Genomic DNA, 19,415 nt, shown 5'->3' with positions numbered 1-19,415 from the left:
GTTTGAACAAATTTAAGTCTGAAGTTTATATTACATGCCATGAGAGCATCTCTGCTGTGGATAAATACGAGAAAAGGCCTGAGGGTTGTGCTGAGTCCACAACAGAAAGTTCAGTCCAGCTGCCTAAACATAGTTTATAATTAATAAGAGAAAAAAAACCTTTCTAAGCACTTGTACTGTAGCACTGGACATGCTTTTAGTCATGGGTTTAAAAGACATCCATCCACCAGCTATACCACGATGTGGTTTGCCCTTATTGTTGCATTGAAAAGCAACTGCCAGATGAATGTAATGTAACATTATGAAGATCTTTATTGTGTAATTACAGTTACACAGCCTACTGTAAATGACTTTAGTAGGATGGTAAAGGTTTTGTTTAAAAACAGCAACCAAATAATAATAATAATAATAATAATAATAATAATAATAATAATAATTCACATACACAAAGCATATGGCATTCTCCACATTCAAGTAGGCTACTATAAGGAAGAAAACTCATTTCAAGTTTCGTTGCTCAGCAAAATTATTCAAATCCAGTATATCTTATGACATTTTTAAATAACTGATAATACATTTCTAAACACAGTTGAAAGGAGTCAACAAATCCTCTATAGGTACTTGAGATTGAAGTATTCCATGTGTCAGTCAGAGATTAGTTGTGAAATTTCACAGATGTTTGTCCCATTGAAAGATTTGTGGTGAAAGTACAGCTGCTTTGACATCAAGACATATGGGGCCACCGTCAATGCAGCTTGAGTGTTTTTGTCTCCTCTGGTTGCCAGTAAAGTCCCAAAGCATGAGACAGGAGGTGGGAGCCCGCCAGTATCAGCCCATGATATCATGAGAAAGGAAGCCAGCTGTGCTAAGTGTTCCTAAGATCCAATTTATAAAGTCCTCCTGAACTACACGTGGAAACAAAGGCAGAAGATTTATACACTGACATCTGATCATCAGATCATCAGCTTCAGGAAAAGGATGAGGTTGGATGTTGTTTGGATTGTGTTTTATTGTTAGGTATTCCTGTTATCGTGTCCCCCTATACAACTTCACCTTTTAGACACAATGTCATTTTAAAGCTCCACAAAGATGAAATGAGAGCAGTCACTTTTCCTCACAAACAAGATAACTTCATCAAAGAGTTGACCACTGCTAAAATGTCTGTCTCCAACACACAGGGAGAGGAGAGAGCAGAGGGGGAATATTAGCGCACTGGTAAATCCCAATTTTTCACACTAGAAATATGAGTGTTTTCACTCTGCTGATCTCTGGCACATCATCACATCCCTGCACAGGACACACAGTGAGACACTGAAGTGTTGTCTCTACTCGTCTCTAACATGGTGATACTCGCTCATAGTTTTACATATGGTACACTGCTTAACAAGCATCATTTTAAACTGACTGTGTCTTATAATGATAACTACCAGCAGCATTTGCAGCTATAATCTGTACTGATGCCACTTAAAGTTATCTGTTGCTCTTATGTTACAAGGGGCCTGAAATTTGAATTGAATTAATCTGAGAAAAACATTTGGTGCAGTTTTGTAGGCAAAAATGTTTTTCATGTTAAACTGGGTTACACTGCCATATGGAAACACTTTATAGACGTTGGCGAGTTTGTTCCTCGTCTTTCTTAATTTACCACTTACGTCAAATATAAAAGGGATATTTTTCACAGTGGTTTCATAAGTCATGCAGTAAGGTGTTAATCTTTCTCGCTATTACAGCCTCATCAAAGAAATCGTCTGTGAAGCAGTGAGTATTTTTCAAAGGCTGGTCAGGATCAAAAGATCATGGGAAGACTATAACACTGCCTGCACTAACTCTTTTTAAATTACTTTTATCAATGAAATATCAGTCTGGGATCTTGGGTGAATTATTGAAAGTACATGTGTCAAATCAAAAGCTCTTTTTGCACATGGAATAGTGCTTTTACTATTATGTTCTGATGAATTTATTAATTCAAAAATGGTTCCCACAGACCATCAGGTAAAAGCAAGTCCAGATTTTACAGTCATGTTGTCATGGTGGTTAGGTATTGGAAACATCACTGCCAATGCCAGTATAAACTCTTTTAGCTTAAGGCTACACTACACACAATTTTATTGTAAAAACAATAAAATATATGTGTTAAAACTAAATATGGTCTTGTATAGACACCTCAGCCCACAGGAGAAACAGATGAAAAAGTACTATCAAAATAAAATACACTACCAGAGTAGCAAAGTGATGAAGATGAAATTCACAAACAAATAAGCTGATTTTACATAAATTTCCAATAGGGTCTTGAAAAAAAGATCTGAATCAATGAATTAATAAATGGATCAATAAAAAAATAAAAAGAAATACTTACAGAGCATAGGCCAGTGTTGCCTGTAGGTATTGGTGTCCTGCTTATAAAACAAAATTTGACATGGTTTGGGATAGAACAATAGTTGATATTTGATTATGTGACTGGCTATTTGCATCATAACTAAGAGTCCACTCTCATTTTCCTCCTGATGCGTCCCCTCTGGATGTTTTCAGAAACAGACACTCATGTCGCCTGTATCACCTTTATTTTACTGTAAATCACAAGGCAGGGATGTTTATTATGAATCCCTCAAGGCGGGTGGACCCACATGACTGAGACATAATGACTGCTGCTATTCTGTGCCAGTGCCCCACAGAACCAAGTTACTACAGGCCATTATGAATTCATTACTACCCTCACCCCTGTGTACTTCACATCATCCATCAGTTGCCTCCAACTATTAGCATTATCACGCGCTGATCATGTGTGAGGACTGTCCCTCTCTGAGTCTTTAGCTAGGCTCTGCAGCAGAGACCTCTGGAAGGCCTCGTCACACGACTCAGGGATCAGAAACTCCAGCAGCAGGTCACAGATGCAGTAGATCAGATGCCTGCAGATAATCACACAAACAGGGTTAATGACAGACTGACACCGACTGACACAGAAACAAATGCTTACATGGATAGTATGGATTCTAAAAATAAATACAGAACATTCATTTCTATCTTGAACATTTATTCTGTAATGTATAATATCATAGGTATGGTAACTGTGGTCAGCAGTGATCAAGTGGTCTCAGCTCTTGGTTTAATTGTTTGCTCCTGAGTGTGGCCATCTTAAATCAGCAGAATCAGACGCATATTTACTCAACAGTGTGGTCGTTGACTCACTTGTTTATCTGATGGTCCTGTAGAGATGCCAGCATGGTCTCCAAGCTGACTCTGTATTTCTCACTGCCCAGCATGTCAGTTATGAGCTCTGTTAAAGTACAAATAATGAACAAATCAAAAAAGGACAAGATAGTTTCAAGAGCCTTGCAAATCAAAATGCTAAAGTCTGAATCTAACAGCTGCTGAGTACCTGGGAGAAGCTGCATTAGACAGTCCAGGCACTGCTCCTTAGTTTCTTCTCTCTCTGCAGCGCTACGCTCTGGTCGTGGTTGAGCGGGTAACGTGCCTCCTGGCCACACAGCTTCCTGCAGCACTTGTAGGTAAATCACCCAGCAGGGGGCACTGGTAAGGTGGGCAACTCCTACATCCAACCATCTGAGACAAAAAAAAGTAGTTTAGTGCCACTGTGTCTGCTTATATTCTACATATCTCCCACTGTATACAACAAACAACTGAAAATAAATGCAACATGCTTTAATTGATTAGGACAGAGTGAAAGACAAGCACATAAGGGAAAGCAACACAACCAAGCATTCCTGAATCTCTATTTTACATTGCAGGGGCATGAACATTATTTACCGACATGCTAAGTGAACCCCACAACTCCCACAGACATCTCATGTCCAAAAATGGAGGCCAGAATAATCAATTAATGACAGCAGAGCACTAGAGATTAGACAAGCCCAGTTCCCACAGCAAAGCAAACCCAGTGGTAATTCTAGAGTCTTTGTTTAAAGCTATGTACCCACTAAAGCATAAACATTTCACTGGAGGAAAAAATAATATTTTGAAAGGCAAACCCAATGCAGCATTCATGTGCCACAAACCACTTTGTACCTCATGAAGCTGTCCCGTATACTACAAAAGGCCCCACTGTCTGGATGTTCAGCTGTATGAAGGAAGAATATATTTTTATAATATTTTCATGTGTGAGTAGCATCAGTTGCAGCAATTCTGTTACCGCTATGTCACTGCTGTGTCTTTATTATAAGACAAAGCATTATAAAAATGTCTTAGCCTGTACCTCATGTACTAACTCTTATCAACATACCTTCCTTCTTCACAGTGCTGGGACCTGAGCTATTTATATGTTGCAGCTGGCTGTACAGTAGGAAAGTACTGATGAATGCTACGCAGAAGCTAAAAAAAACAGCTACCTCTCAATGAAGGTGCCAAAGAGCAGTCTGATGGTCTTCTGTATATTCTCAGTGCACAGCCAACTCCACTGGTCCTTCATCAGCAGACACAAGATGTTCAGAGCAACATCTGCCACAGCTGTGTCTGTAGTACACATTAAAAACATCAAGAATAAATGTATAACACAATAATGGGAACAGGGGGATACCTTAAAAAACTCAAAACACATTGATGCAAGCAGAGCACATTGATGGTGGGAAGTGAGTGCTTGGACTCCTCCTCAGTGGACTTTTGCTGCACCCAAGTGGTGATGCTATATTACTGCACGTTGCTTCTCTAGGTCTGCAAGGAATGCTGCGTAGGATAAAGCTGACAAAGACGTGACTGTTGTGCAAATCCCAACCTGTCCCATGAGGTTTTCCTGAAGTCCTCTTGTCTTTGCCAGGCCGCTCACAGCTCTGCTTGGCTCTCTCTTTCCCATTCTGCTCACACAAAAGTGTTTCCTGCTCTTTGACGAAGCTCTCCAGGCCAGACAGCGACATGCCGTTGAGGACCTGACGAGTCACAATGACCAAAGCAAAAAAGGTCAGCTGTGTCCATTTCAAACACCACATTTATTAATCATGAGATGGTAACTTACAGCACTGCCCTCACTAAAGCAGTATGTCACTTTAGGATGTAGGTCAGGTATATTGAGAGATGGGGAAATTTTGCTTGGGAACATAAGCCTCCTGATGAATGAACCACAAAAACAGAAGTCCCCCATTACAGTCAAAAAAACACAGAAAACCAGGAAAAAACTTTTTTTGATTTAATCACTGGTAAATGCAAAATGTGATGAAGGGGTCACACATGGGCACTGCTTTGTTATTAAAAGGTAACAGGGTCACCTCTGCATTGGGCTGATACACAGCCCTCACCTGTACTTTCTGTAGTCCATCGTTCTTCCATCAACGTCTCCTTCAAGCTCCTCTGTTGGACTGAGGGGCTCAGGATAAGGGAAGGCAGTCTTCAGTGTGTCTAAAGCATTTTCCATCATCTGTAATGGAAATCAAGTTGGAGAAGAGATGACATAATTAAATACAGAAAAAATACCAAAGAAAATATGCAGTCAGATCATACTTTCCATAGTGTAAATAAGTGACCTTTAAAGATGCTGGCAGGCAGATTTTGTCACCTTTGCACAGACACGCTAACTGTTCCCCTTGCTTTCAGTCTTTATGCTGAGCTGAGCTACCTGGCTGCCTCAGCTACATGTTTACCGTACAGAAAGGTGAGTGGCATCAATTTTCTCTAATCCAAATCTCAGCAACAAAGCAAGTAAATGTATTTCCAAAAATATGGAACTGTTCCTTTAAGATTTGCAAACTTTTATCTTGATTGTGCAAATTTTCTTTCATTTTATTGAAGAAATGCGTAAAAATCACATCTTAACTTCCTTACAATTGCACTGCATGGTCTTTGTAAGAGCTACATTATGTTTCTCACCTTATCAATTCTTGACTTGACAAAAGGTTTTCTTCCAAAATATGTGCAAACATCTGTGTTGAGAGCCAGGAACTCCTGCATGTCCTCGCTGTTGGCTGTCTCAGGAATGCTGCTTAATTGCTGCAAAGATCATTCAAATTACAGGACCATGCGAATCATTATCCATCATGCAGAGAAGATATGATCCCAATACCTACTTTAAGGAATGCATCCAATTGGCTTTTGCGGGCTTCGACCCTCTCACTGTCTGCATTGCCAAATAGAAGGTCAGGGAACATTTTCTTGGGGCCTTTGACATCTGAAATGCATAACATTCACTTACAATCATGTATCTATCTTTATTCAGTAAAGGTCAATGTCAAATAAAGCAGAGGATAACTTCTTACTCTTGATTAATTTCTTTAATTCAGGCTTCTCTTCTAAACGCGTCTGCAAGTTGAGGAACTCGCTGTATCTCCGGTTGACAGTGTGACAGGACATTGATTGTACAGTGGCATCGTTTTCTGCCTCAGTCACTGTCTCAAACTGTAAAACAGTAAGTGCAGGGCAACATGTGAAACATATTCAAATATCAGTCAAACATTAAAGGCTGCAAGAGGTGGTGTTACCTTTATAGTGTAGAGAGTATAGGGATGTGTGCTGGTGCCACGCTGCTCCTTCGCAGTGACAGTACCAGAAATGTGTATGTTCTGGATATGCACAGGTGCAGCTTGGTTACTGGGAGTATCAAAGTTGTAGGAGTTTAGACAAAGTCTTCTCGGAGGACAAGATGGGGATTTCTCTTGGGCTATACCTGCCGGCCACTGGGAGTCCTCAGGCACAATCACCTTCGGCCCGAGATTTTTCAGAGGGCCGAAGCAGCCGATGGTCTCCTCGTCCTTTAAAGTGCTAATGTTGCAGAAGTTTTTTGGAGGACCACAGTCACAAAACCTTCCCGTTAGGTCATCTTCTGAGTCTGACTGAATTAGGGAGTCCAGTGAAATCTTTTTGGACTCTGATGACTCGGCGTATTGGCCAGATGTGAGTGAACAGCAGTTCACTTTGCATGGTGTGAGCAAACCTGGGTGGCAGCTTTCTAATTTCTCCAGAGACGCCATGCTAACCATGCTGCTCTGAGAGAAGTCCCTGTCGCAGATCATACTGTGGCTCTGTGGATCGTCGAGGTCAGAGGTGCTTTTGCTGGAGAGGCCTGCTTGTTCAGAAGAGGACAGTGACCTACAGGTGGTCCAGGACTCCTGCTGGACTTGACATCTGTATAGAGCAGCTGCTGGCAGCTCATCCACATTGATTTCCTGAGGCTCTCTGGACCTGGCGAATATGTCTACAATGGTCTGGTTCAACCAGTCAGGATCAGACAGCCTGTTGATAAGCGGCAGCATAACGTTGCAGGTGATAAGCTCTGTAACCATGTAACCTCCAGTCCTGGTTTCCATCTGAGGGTATGGAACAAGCACATGTAGGACGAGGTTAACTAGAGCTCTTGAGTAGCTGAGCTCAGTGGCTGCACTGCTCACAGCTGGGTGAGGGGCATCCACTTTACTGTAGAGCTGCCAGAGGCTAACGCCCTCCCTCTGTGTTGACTGTATCTGTCTCACCGTCATGTAGCTCTGCAGGTGACAGCCGTACAGCTCTAGCAGCCGCTGAACCAACGCCTTTCTGTCCACACACCGTGCACGCTCCTTCAGCTCCATCACTGACTCCAGCATCGAATTACGCACCGCACGTTCAAACTCCCCCTCCACCTCTGGCAGCAGAGTACGATACCACGAAGACACAAAGTCACGCACTGCTTTGTGGACGGCACAGTCGATCTCATGGTTCAACCTCCACTCATGTTCAGGTGAGTACAGCGGAGGAGTAATTGTACCTAGAGGCAAAAAATGCTCTAAGTGGAGAAGGCTGTTTGCATCCAGTACAGCACGGGACCCCAGCCAACCCCCGAGGACCACCAGGAGACTGGTGAAGATGCAGAGGAGCCAAACGTTCACAAGGAGATGGAAGAGGACGAGCCATGCCAGCAGAGCTCCGAGCCCCAGCAGCTTCCGCTGCCCAAGTAACTCTGATAGAGTCCAGTGGTTGGAGCTCTTTGAGGAAGGCATTACAGTCAGCCAGTGAAATGTGCCCTGTTCAAAAAAAGACAATGACATAAGCTATTTTTACTTGAATAAGTATTTATACCTTTTTCTTAAGAAGAAGTAGTAATACCACAATATAGAAGTGTTTTATTGCAAGTGCATTCCAAGTTTGACCTCTAATTTTAATAAAATTATTTGTATTAAAATACACTCATTATGCAGAGTGGAATAAAGAATAAAGTCGGCTATATTATATGACTGGATTCTAAATACTGATGCATCCATATGTACTACATATTGATGGTGCAGCTTGTAAAAGTGGGGCTTATTTTTGACTAAATACAATGCTGGGTTGCCTGTGGGATCAATAAAGTCATATCTTTAACCATGATGAATTCACCTTAATTTTAGCATTAGTTGAGGTGAAAGGTACACTACGCTACAGGAGTAGAAATAGGAAGTAGCTCGAAACACTCAAGTACAAGTACTTAAAAAGCAAAGTGCTTGAGTAAATGTACTTAGTTACTTTCCACAGCAACAGCAAACTCCTGGTGCAACTTTATAATAACCGTTTCCACGTAGAGAGCAAACGTCAACATTACCACGTCAGAGCGGGATTTGTTGCCACGGCAATATCTACACTACAACCTATCAGTTCACCTGGTAGCCATTCTCCTGCTCTGCGAGCTATAACACTGAAACCAGCCTACTGTTTTATTGCTCTTTTCTTTGCCACTTTGACTAAACTTCGAGAGAAATACCACTCGAAAACTTGTTTCCAGATTTACTCTAGGATATACCTAGCCCTCAGCTAATGTCACAGATTGTGCTAATGTACACCTAGCATAGGTAGTTAGCCCGTAGTCAATTGACATGGGACTGCAGCTATTAGGAATATTCATCCCCCTTGTAAAGCCAACAAGGTGACAGTAAAGCATACATTAATTAGCCTACCTGGAAGGTTGTTATCAGAGCTTTATAGCACGAATACAAGCCGTATGGGACGTCCTCCTCCTCTGGGACATGACTTTAATCCTCTAGCAAAGATTATCTGGATCAGTCTGCCAGTCAAGATAGGCACACGCAGTCCATATGGAGAGATAACTAGCTGTTAGGTGTCCACATGAGTGTCCAACATGAGCAGACATCCTGGTACTCATAGGTCTGTAGGATAGCTACTCATTCCTCTACAGCTGGTCTCAAACAAAAACTTTCATGAATGAACAAATAAACAAACAATAAGTAAAAACAAAAATAAAAGCAAAGAGGAACAAGATTTATTTTTTAAAGGTCTTCAAGGTGTTGTAGATAATTGTTCATGTAGTGCCTCAGTTTTCTTTGAGACCATTTGCAATTATGCACTTGGCATATGAAATAAAATGACTTAAAATAAAAACATGGCTTTGACCCATATCAACCATATTTGTTTGCATAGAAATATATTACATCCATTTTCTGTAAATAAATCTTCCCACAGTATCAAATACATCTTCCACATGAGCAATAATATTTTTTACATAATACATTCCTAAAATATGCACATATAAATTAAGTGTATGATTTTCTCTAACTTTGCTGAAAACATTTGTGTAAGACCAAATTAACTTTCAATTAATATTTTGTGTTCCAACAGAGTTTACTATGAAAAGTTCCAGGGCTATGGAGAATATGACTGATACAGTATACCGGACATTTTATGCATTTTCTGTCTTTTATATTGAACATAATACCTGTCTTAATCTGTACATCGTGCATTAATGTCTTGCAATAGTCTGAAAAAACCTGATGGTACTGCATCAAATACCATATACTGGTGTAGGTACTGACATACCAGATTTCTTAATTCATTGATGGTTTAGTCATCTAGATTTTGAAGTTATAATAATAATAATAATAACAATAATAATAATAATAATAATAATTAGTCTAGTATAATACACTTCTTTTCTGTTGTTACTAGAACCAGGTGTAAGTGTGTGTCCTGAGGGACAGAGTTATTAACAGAAAAGAAAGCAATTTTTTACGTGTGTCATTCTACCCTCTCTCTCCTCTTCTCTCCCTCTCTCTCTCTCGGACTACACTGCATTACATAACGGGGTTATATAATAGCGCTGCTGCATGCTGCTCCAGTGGCGGTTTCATGCTCACCAGTGAGCAGTTTATGGTCCAGTTGGAAGCAGACGTAGAGAGCAGGAGCTGAATCCATCCACGCCAACCATTGTCATGTCCCCCGTAAAGCTAGAGAGTTCAGGTGAGCCTCCTTCATTTCTTTGACGTCTTACTGTACAGGAAGTTTGTTATTCACCTGCTGATGTTTACAGTGCGCACGTACTGCAGCCAGCGACCGGCACATTTTAAGTACACTTAAAAAGCGCAGTACACTATAATCGCTGGGAATTGATTTCTCATGTTCATATATTTATGAAGCAAAGCAAACTGTGTGCGCAGTTATCTGATCTGACTGCTGGAAGAGTTGACAGCGCGATGATGTGCGACCAAGCCTGATCTAGACAGTGTGTGAGGACAGAACAAACTGTTCCCTCAGCTAAACTCATTCTGTGATAAGTTTCACGCTACAAATTTTAGAGTGGGCACAAGACTGCACTTTTTAAATTGCTATAAAGTCGCTATAGTATTGGCTGCAATCGCCGGATTAAATACTACCGAGCTATACTTAGTACAGTATCACGTACAGCTACTTCTCCCGGAAGACTTCATGTTTGCTCATCAGATGGTGAATTTGACTACCCATAAATGAAGGTGCGTTCCCCACAACACAAACTGTGGTAAGTAGGGCTCACTGAATTTCCACATTTCTCTTTCATGGTGCAGTTTGTTTTGTGTTACTGACTTAAACTTGCCCCCAATACATGTTTTAAAACATAAAGAAATGCTCTACTATGAATAATAATTCGTGATATCTTTTAAAAATTGCATAGAACATTATCCAAGTGAACTAACTGAAAGTAAATCTATTTTTGAGTAGTCTTTAACAGTTCAACCTAAGGTTGTTATTGTAGTATGTACTCTATGTACTTATACTTATGTAGCAAATACTCTACAACCCTTATACAGTGACAGCATACTTGATTCAGTTTTGTATATATTATGTCAAACTAATGTCATTATTTGAAACATTATTGTAGCAAACTAAACATCTCTTAAATAAAATGGCTCTGAGTTGATTAAGAATGAATTAAACTGCATTAGAATTTTTATCAATGGCTCACCAACATATACCTTTGCACACACAGTATGTCCTCTTCCCTGAGAAACTCTATATATTCATTTTATACTTAAAGAACTTTTAAGAACAAGCCACTATGAGGAGTTGCAGGCAGTATAGTACTAGGGAAAACTAGGTTAGTGGCTTCAGTCCATGGTGACAGTGGAGATCACTGTTGATAATAATTTAAGTCAGATGATTTAATAAACACTGGAATCCGCCCTTGGAGAGTGGTCATCATTCAGTCAAGCTCTGTGTTTAAAACTATTGAGGAGGTTGAGTCAGTGAAACACTGCAGTGACACCACAGTTACTGTGTCCCAGCTGTTAGTGTGCAGGATTTATTTTTTGAACTTTAGTATGGACTTTTCCCCAGATGTAGTTTTGCAACAAGCAGCATGACAAGCTGCATTTTCACTGCTGTTTTTGAGTTCTTTGAGCACACATCACTAACATTACATGTTACTCCAAATGATTGTGTCCTCCATTGTTTATCAGGTTCTCTTCCCAAATGTTCTTTTAAATCACATGTTTTTTCTTTAGATCATGATAGGACTTTTTTTTAAATGTGTATAAATACATGTATAAACAAAGACCAGGGTGAATGTTGCATCTGATCATCATCTTTGGACTTTAGAGCACAAATATTAGACACGCAAGTGTATAGAAGTAATATTTGTAAATATCTGCCTGTACTTGTATATCCAGCCTTTTTTATGTTGACACTCCTTGAGTAGAGGTGTAAGAAGAAGCTGCTCTCAGCTGAAACACTCCCAGAGATAAACAACCCTTTTCCTTATGCATGCTAAAAGGCCTAAAAGGCTGAAACTAAGAAATCCTACCTGGCTGTAAAAAATATTCCTGAAATGTAAACCATTCTTCATCTTTTGGCTAAACAATGCAGTTAAATTGAGTGTGTTTTCTTATCAGATAAGGACAAACAACTTTAGTTTTTCTGGAATGCATCATGGCTCAGGAGCCAAAATGACCGACATCAGCATAGACAGTCATCCCCTTAATTCCCCTTAATGTCTATCTGGTTTAGGTAAAAGCAATTTGGGTATGATACTGTGTATGTATTTGTTTTCTACAGTTGATAACAAGCCTGTTGACAATGGCAATGTCATTAAATGCCTTAAAACACCACTAAGTGGACTGGAGACAATTGCTCCTTTGGTCCACTCTGTGGAGGAGACCCCTGAGCCAATCTCTACTGAGGTGCAAGGCACCATTCCTTCCTGGATCAATGGCAACCTCCTCCGCAACGGCCCAGGGAAGTTTGAGTTTGGAAACACACAGTGAGTTGAAAACCACCACCTCAACGTGCTTAATTTCCACATGCATTTGCAATCAAAGCCTTAGCGTGTTTACTTCACCACAGCTACAACCACTGGTTCGATGGGATGGCTATGCTGCACCAGTTCAAGATCAACAAAGGCCAAGTGACATACATGAGCCGGTTTCTGAACAGCGATGCCTACAAGAAGAACAGTGAAAGGGACCGCATCGTGATGTCGGAATTTGGTACCCTCGCCATGCCTGACCCCTGCAAAAACTTCTTTCAGCGCTTCCTTTCTCGCTTTGAGATGATGGGTGAGTAGACAGAATAAAGATGGGATGGGAAAAAGTACAAGCACAAATGGATATTGTTTGACAAAGAGGAAGGATCACGGTAATCATCTGTTGCAAGTTTGTTGACTCATTGCACAAGAATGTTGCTTCACCCTATTTCTGGCTTGCTCTGAGGTATAAATGGAACAACAACAAGTAGATTTGGTAATTTGAGACAGAGCAGGAGAGCCAGGATGACTAGAGGGTAAGATCAAGAAAAGAACACATTTAATTGAGTATCTGAGTTTGTGCAAACACTGTTTTGTTAAATTATGTGGTGAGGCCAGGAGTGGAGGTTCTGAAAATCTCTAAAAGGTTACATAATAACATGTACTACAGTGGGGTAACCAGAGAGGAGGCCAGGAATTTCTAAAATTATTTACATTGTCACTGGAAGTCTTACTGTAACAAGCTGCAAATCACAAAGCAGAATGGTTTACCAAGATTTTTTTAAAAGAAGAATGCTTTCATTCATTTGAAAGGCCTCACTAATCCTGTGTTTTTTGTTGTTGCAGAGCCCACAGACAATGCAAGTGTGAGCTTTGTGAAATACAAAGGTGACTACTATGTCAGCACAGAGACAAACTTCATGCACAGAGTGAACCCAGAGAATCTAGAATCATTAGAAAAGGTACTAACACGAGCATAACAGATGCTAATATTAATATTAACATCAGTTTCATTAATTATATGCAACATATATGCATAGATTCTTTCTTCTGTCTAGTCATATCAACCATAATCATCGTCTTTCCACTCACACAGCAGCAATAACACACACTGACTCCTGTGATGTTTTGTAGGTGGACTGGAGCAAGTTCATTGCTGTAAATGGAGCCACTGCCCACCCACACTATGACCCTGATGGTACCACATACAATATGGGCAACTCTTATGGAAGCAAAGGTTAGTCCCATTGTCCTTGAGAGCAATATTAAGGTTTACGGCTGAATCGTGATCATTGAATAGTAAAAGGTGTTAAAAGGTCCTGGATGTTTCAGGGGCCCTGTACAACATCATCAGAGTGCCCCCTGAGAAGACAGATGCCAAAGACACCCTACAAGGAGCCAAAATACTCTGTTCCATTGTACCTGCAAACAAGTCCCATCCCTCCTACTACCACAGCTTCGGTAAGCGAGCTCTCCTGGACATCAATTATCATTAATGGTATCTGTATCTTTCATCTGCCACCCTCAGCCACAAAGCCTAGTGATACATTTCTCTTGCTTTCAGCCATGTCTGAGAACTATGTGGTGTTCATCGAGCAGCCAATTAAGATGGACCTGCTGAAGATAGTGACATGTAAGCTGAGGGGGAAGGCTTTGAGCGAGGGCATCTACTGGGATCCCAAACAGGAAACTGTCTTCCATCTTGTTGACAAGCGTACAGGCGAGGTGAGATGTGACTGCTATGGGTAGGGGTGAGGACTTATTCACGGTTACAAAAAAATCCCGCTTTAGATCTCAGGTGGTCTAATTGAGTATTCTGTGCCGCAGGTCAGCTCAGTGAAGTACCACACCAAAGCCATCTCCACCTTCCATCAGATCAACGCCTTTGAGGAGGACAGATTCTTGATGCTGGACATGTGCTGCTCAGACGACGGCCAGGCCATCGACAACTACCTCATCCAGAACTTACGCAAGTCAGGAGAGGGGCTCGATGAGGTCAGAAACTAGTTACAAAATTACATGCTGGATGAAATGAATCACTAAAATACTCTCATACTGCATTATACCTGTACTCTGTGTCCCTCCCAGGTGTACAACACCATATGCAGGGCTTTCCCCCGGCGTTTTGTTTTGCCTCTTAATGTGACCAGCGAAATGCCAACAGGCCAGAACCTGAACACACGACCCTCCAGTACAGCAACGAGTGTCAAAATCAGCAATGTCAAGGTGAGTTTTTAATAACCTTATCAATAACCTTTAATGTATAGCTTTCCACAGCAGATCCAAGAGACTTATTTGAGTAGAAGTAACAATACCATAATGTAAAAACATGACCCCTGGGTTTGTTGTATTATTGACAATCTGAATTAATATTACAGATACATTCATTTACAAGCAGAAAATTGTGAATTTTGAATTTGAATTACTGTATATACTTCTGGGTTTAATGTACAATTTATTGAATTTCATAATCTGATTATGTTATTATATGTCACACCACTTGTAGAATAGAAAGTATTCACCTATTTATATACCATGATGTAACTACTAAATATATAACAGTAGTGGGATTGATAAAGAACAATATAATAATTAAGTGTGCAAATTGGAGTGGAGGATATGCAGTATTACCACAGAAGCACAACAATGCTATTCAATTCCTCATATTCTTCTAAATGGTTTCTACAGTGATCAAGTTTTAATAACACTTATACCTCTTTAAAATTTATCACAGTAATTCAGAGGTAAGACTTAAGCAGTCATTTCCACCTCCCAAATTTTCAACCAGCAGAAATGAAACTGTTCACATGTTCCCTAATGTGTTAAAACAAATTACAATAATCAAATTGACCTGATATTAAAGCATGAATTAGTTTTTAAAAGTTTAAAACAGCCATACCCTTGTGGTATTCTGAAGACTAAAAAGCAGTTTTGGTATTTTACTGGCAAAATCCTTTTACAACAGAGGTTTTGCTAAGAAACTCATTGTTAAAGACAGGGTTTAACAATTTATATATCATAGAAAACAAAGTTTTAGAGTTGCTGCCAACCTCCACAATAAAATTCTTCCTTTTCACATGAGCATCCCAAACTGAGGCTGATGCCCAGTGAACAAATGCTGGTGCGACAAAAGCTCTGTTGACGAGTGATAATAGACATTTGATCCCCCTTTTGTCCACAGGTGTTCTGCCAGCATGAGGATCTACATGGAGATGACCTCCATCAGTACGGTGGCCTTGAGTTCCCTCAGATCAACTATGGCAGATTTAACACACGACCATATCGTTACTTCTATGGCTGTGGCTTCAGACACCTGGTGGGAGACTCTCTGCTCAAAATGGACCTGAATGATAAGACGGTCAAGGTGTGTGTGGCATATGTGTCTTTGTTTTTGCTACCTCATTGGGACCTTTTCTAGTATAAACACTGACTTTGTTGGGACCAGTAGTCCATATGGGGACCAAAGCTTGGTCCCAAAAAGGCAAAACATCATTTCTGAGGTGTAAAGACTTCAACAGCTAGTGTAGCTCTGTCCACTGGTGTTGTGTCATTTGTGAATATTTCATTCAAAAGAACAAATCTTTTGTGTGCATGAACTGAACTGAGTCACTTCCTGAAACGATCCGTTCATTTCAGTTGAGCTCTGTCAGTTGTAAGCAAACGTGCAGGGATACACTCACTCACTAAGTGATTTGTTCACTGAATGTAATATGCAGTGAACATGAGCCCCGGGTGATAGTTAGAGGCTCAAACAAATCAGGCCCAGCAGATTGTAAAGTAATGCTGAACTGTAGATCAGTTAAAAAGATTTAAAAGTCATTAAAAAACAGCGTCCATCTCTGATGTTCAGCAAGAAAACTTCATATCAATAATTATAAACAGAGTTTGGTGTGTTTGTCAAAGCAACAGCACTTGCTGGGTATCATGAGGAATATACAGCAAATCTTTTTAATGAACTGATTCTGGTGATTCAGGACGCTAAAAAGAACTGCTTTGCACATCATTACTGTCCAAAGGTAACAAAATCCACCTGAGCCTGTGAAGCTCACTAATTAACAGCCCAGACTGTGCCAGAGTATTTCTTGGTGGGGACAGAGTAAGGCTAGCTGTTAGTATATAGTGTTAGTGAGAAGAGGTACATTTTAAAAGAAATTATAATTTCCATTTTATTGGGCCCTTGCAAATATGATACATGACTGTACTAATTAAAATTAGTTAGTGGTGAAGGTAAAATACTGAAACACTAAGCTGCTGTTTGTGAAATTGATAAACCACAGGTCTGGTACAAGAGGGGTTTCTACCCGTCAGAGCCTGTGTTTGTGCCGTCACCTGATGCTGTGGAGGAGGATGATGGTGTCATCCTCTCTGTGGTTCTCACCCCCTCACAGGTAAGACTGTCAATAAAGACTGGAGTTTATACACGAGTGGTAGGAGAACCCAAGTGGCATGAAAAAATATTTTAGATTTAGTAATAAAAGTGCTGATCAGAGTGCAGTTATATCACTGTATAAATCTCTTACTTTGTATGTCTATTTATTTAATTTTGGAAAAACGGGCCACTATACCTTCAGACCCTGTTGTGTCTCAGTTAATCTGCTTCTCTGAAACAGTCATTTATTATCTGTCCGTCAGTGTGTTACTGCTGTAGGTTGTTATATAGGGTTTCTTGAGTTTTAGTTATCATCATGCAGCTGGCCTGTAAGTCAACTCGAGCTCCGTCAATTTTCTCGTCCAAGTCTTTTATAAGCCGGACACATAATCCATCATAAATATGCATGAGGTGAGATGAACAAGGTTATAAATATTCAACGATGAATTTACATGAAATGAAAGTTTCGAGTTTAAATACAGAAAAATAAAACTTTCTTAAGCATGGAAGCATACTGGTAGAAAATGTGTTTTCTGGCCATGTTAGTGGTGCCACTTGTATGAACAATATGTTTCTCTAAGTCTGCAGAGAGAGAGAGTGAGAGAGCGAGCAACATATACTGTTACAAAATTATATTTTCTGTCAATGAGATTTTCGTTGGAAACAAATCTTATTTTGGGTTTGTGACTAATGTGGAAAACCAAACAAACTACAATGTTTCCAGAATTTTCCAAACAGGATTTTTGCATGTGTATGATAACTAAAGCAAATTAAATACTTAATAATTACACACCTTTAACTGAAATCAGAGTTAAATCCCATTATTTCTATTTTAAGAGGCACAGAGGAGAAGAGTTTGAACCAGCTAGAGGTGTTGTTGACAGCATGTCTGGCAGCTTGAATCTAAGTAGTGCTATGCTGTATTATTAATCTCCCCCCTTCTCTTAACTGTGCTGTCCCCGTAAAGCAAATCAGGTGCTGAAGGAGAAGAAAAGCTAAAATTAAACTGTGTCGTGACCAGCAGCACTTTGATATAGTCTGTCAATCATCACTGTGGAAGACTCTCGGAGGGTGAAGTACAGTTTGGAAGTATCTCTAATATGGCAAATTAAATTTTCTAATTGGATTTAATCATTTATTTATTCATATTTCTCTCTCTCAGTCTCTCTCTCTTTTTTTTTTAGTATTTTATTTGCCTCACCACTGGTGTCAAGCACTCACCAAAGATAGTTTTGGTACTCTTCTGGTACTCATTCTTATGATTTAATTTTTGTCAAAGCTGCTCTTCTAAACAAATACAACATGTGTTTCTGAGGCACACAGGACTTGGATCAGGACCTTTGGAGGTCTGGAGGTTTCAGTTGTTAGTGTGCACAGAGAAGCATTCTGTTTTAGTTGTACCATGACTGACGTTATTCTGATAAGACGCTTTCTAAGGTTTATGACAGTAACCCCGCCGAACTTTTTCTCTCCAGGATAAAGGAACATTCCTCCTGGTTTTGGATGCCAAGACATTTGAAGAGCTGGGAAGAGCCAATGTGCCTGTTAACATGCCTTATGGCTTCCATGGTACCTTTAATTCCTCGGCTTAAATCCAGTCCTGTTACATTCAAAATGTTTCTGACATTGAGCATGATACAAAGAATGCTAAATGAATTTTTAATCATTAGAACCACTATATTCCTGAAGGTACAGAGTTACTGCTGCACTATATGCAGCATTCTGTTATGGATTGAATGTTGATTAAGTACTTTTCTAAACTGATTTCCAACAGTATTTTAATACTTAATTACCTCAATGATACTCATATTATTATAATTATAATAATTATTAATTACGTTCTTTTTGTATCAACCTCAAATACATGAATTATACTGTCACCATGGAACTTGTTATATTCAGGCTGAATAACAACTGCCAGGGCCATTCAAGTGCCAAATGAACATTTACTTTTGTACTCTTTTTTGTGAAGGTTAAATGACTTTTATACACTCTGTTTGCAATTAAATTTTTACCTCTGTGAACTGGCAAGTGTATTTACAAAGTTGTCTATTCTCTGTGCATGCTTAAAACACAGAATCTCTGCCAAGGTCATGTTCACAAATATGTTCACACACAAAAACATGTGCTTCATATGTTGAAAGGTTTTTATAAGTGAGATTATTGTTGAGTTAAACAGATAGAGAAAAGGATAGCAATGCATTATGTTTATTTAAGCTGCACATAGCTCTAGTTGGGAGTTTTAATAATTATACATAAATCAAAATATCAATTTTAATTACACTAAAATTAGCAATTTTTGGTATCTGTAAAAGTGTAACTCATATGTGATTTCCACCAGAAATGATCAGCCTCATCACAGATCTTAATCTTAGCACGGATCTGCTTCCTTGTTCTTTATGTCCTCATTTTATGGCCTTTCCTTGCTCATCTTCCTTCTTGGCTCCTTTGCTGTGTTTGTCCCTGAATCTGAATGTTCTCAATTATCTAATTACAATATTTTTCTTCCCCTGTAATCTACACAGAGAAAAAAGGGTCATAAAATCCAACTCCATTCTATTTTTTAAATTAGATTTTCTCATACAGCAATGGCCTGAAAATATCAGAGCTCAGAGCAAATGATTGTGTTTTGATTGTTAACGGTGTCACAGGTTA

General features: G+C 39.7%; 2 protein-coding genes across 3 annotated transcripts; one reads left to right on the top strand and one right to left on the bottom strand.

Annotated features, from left to right (window-relative positions):
• Nucleotides 1-294: 294 nt before the first annotated feature.
• snx19a (sorting nexin 19a) lies at nucleotides 295-7,928 on the bottom strand. Its single transcript, XM_018690979.2, has 11 exons — nucleotides 6,420-7,928; nucleotides 6,198-6,336; nucleotides 6,009-6,109; nucleotides 5,812-5,931; nucleotides 5,244-5,362; nucleotides 4,964-5,054; nucleotides 4,727-4,877; nucleotides 4,344-4,467; nucleotides 3,377-3,561; nucleotides 3,187-3,274; nucleotides 295-2,906 (listed from the first exon to the last, which is right to left on the bottom strand). Exons 1-11 carry the CDS (start codon nucleotides 7,908-7,910, stop codon nucleotides 2,777-2,779), a joined length of 2,739 nt encoding a protein of 912 aa, XP_018546495.1. The 5' UTR covers nucleotides 7,911-7,928; the 3' UTR covers nucleotides 295-2,776.
• Nucleotides 7,929-9,971: 2,043 nt separating this feature from the next.
• LOC108893913 (carotenoid-cleaving dioxygenase, mitochondrial) lies at nucleotides 9,972-18,791 on the top strand. 2 transcript variants are annotated; one of them, XM_018692379.2, is made up of 12 exons: nucleotides 9,972-10,137; nucleotides 12,205-12,409; nucleotides 12,493-12,704; nucleotides 13,238-13,353; nucleotides 13,526-13,628; nucleotides 13,724-13,852; nucleotides 13,956-14,116; nucleotides 14,219-14,386; nucleotides 14,480-14,617; nucleotides 15,573-15,755; nucleotides 16,669-16,779; nucleotides 18,236-18,791. In XM_018692379.2, the coding sequence occupies exons 1-12, from the start codon at nucleotides 10,110-10,112 to the stop codon at nucleotides 18,350-18,352; spliced, it is 1,671 nt and encodes a 556-aa protein (XP_018547895.1). In that variant the 5' UTR covers nucleotides 9,972-10,109; the 3' UTR covers nucleotides 18,353-18,791. The 2 variants fall into 2 exon arrangements, with proteins under 2 accessions (XP_018547895.1, XP_050934567.1); XM_051078610.1 differs by lacking the exon at nucleotides 9,972-10,137 and adding an exon at nucleotides 10,213-10,672.
• The last annotated feature ends 624 nt before the right edge of the window (nucleotides 18,792-19,415 follow it).

This window comes from Lates calcarifer, linkage group LG20 (genome assembly GCF_001640805.2).
Source record: "Lates calcarifer isolate ASB-BC8 linkage group LG20, TLL_Latcal_v3, whole genome shotgun sequence".
NCBI classification, from domain to species: Eukaryota; Metazoa; Chordata; class Actinopteri; family Centropomidae; genus Lates; species Lates calcarifer.
This window is presented reverse-complemented; position numbering and strand designations above follow the sequence as displayed.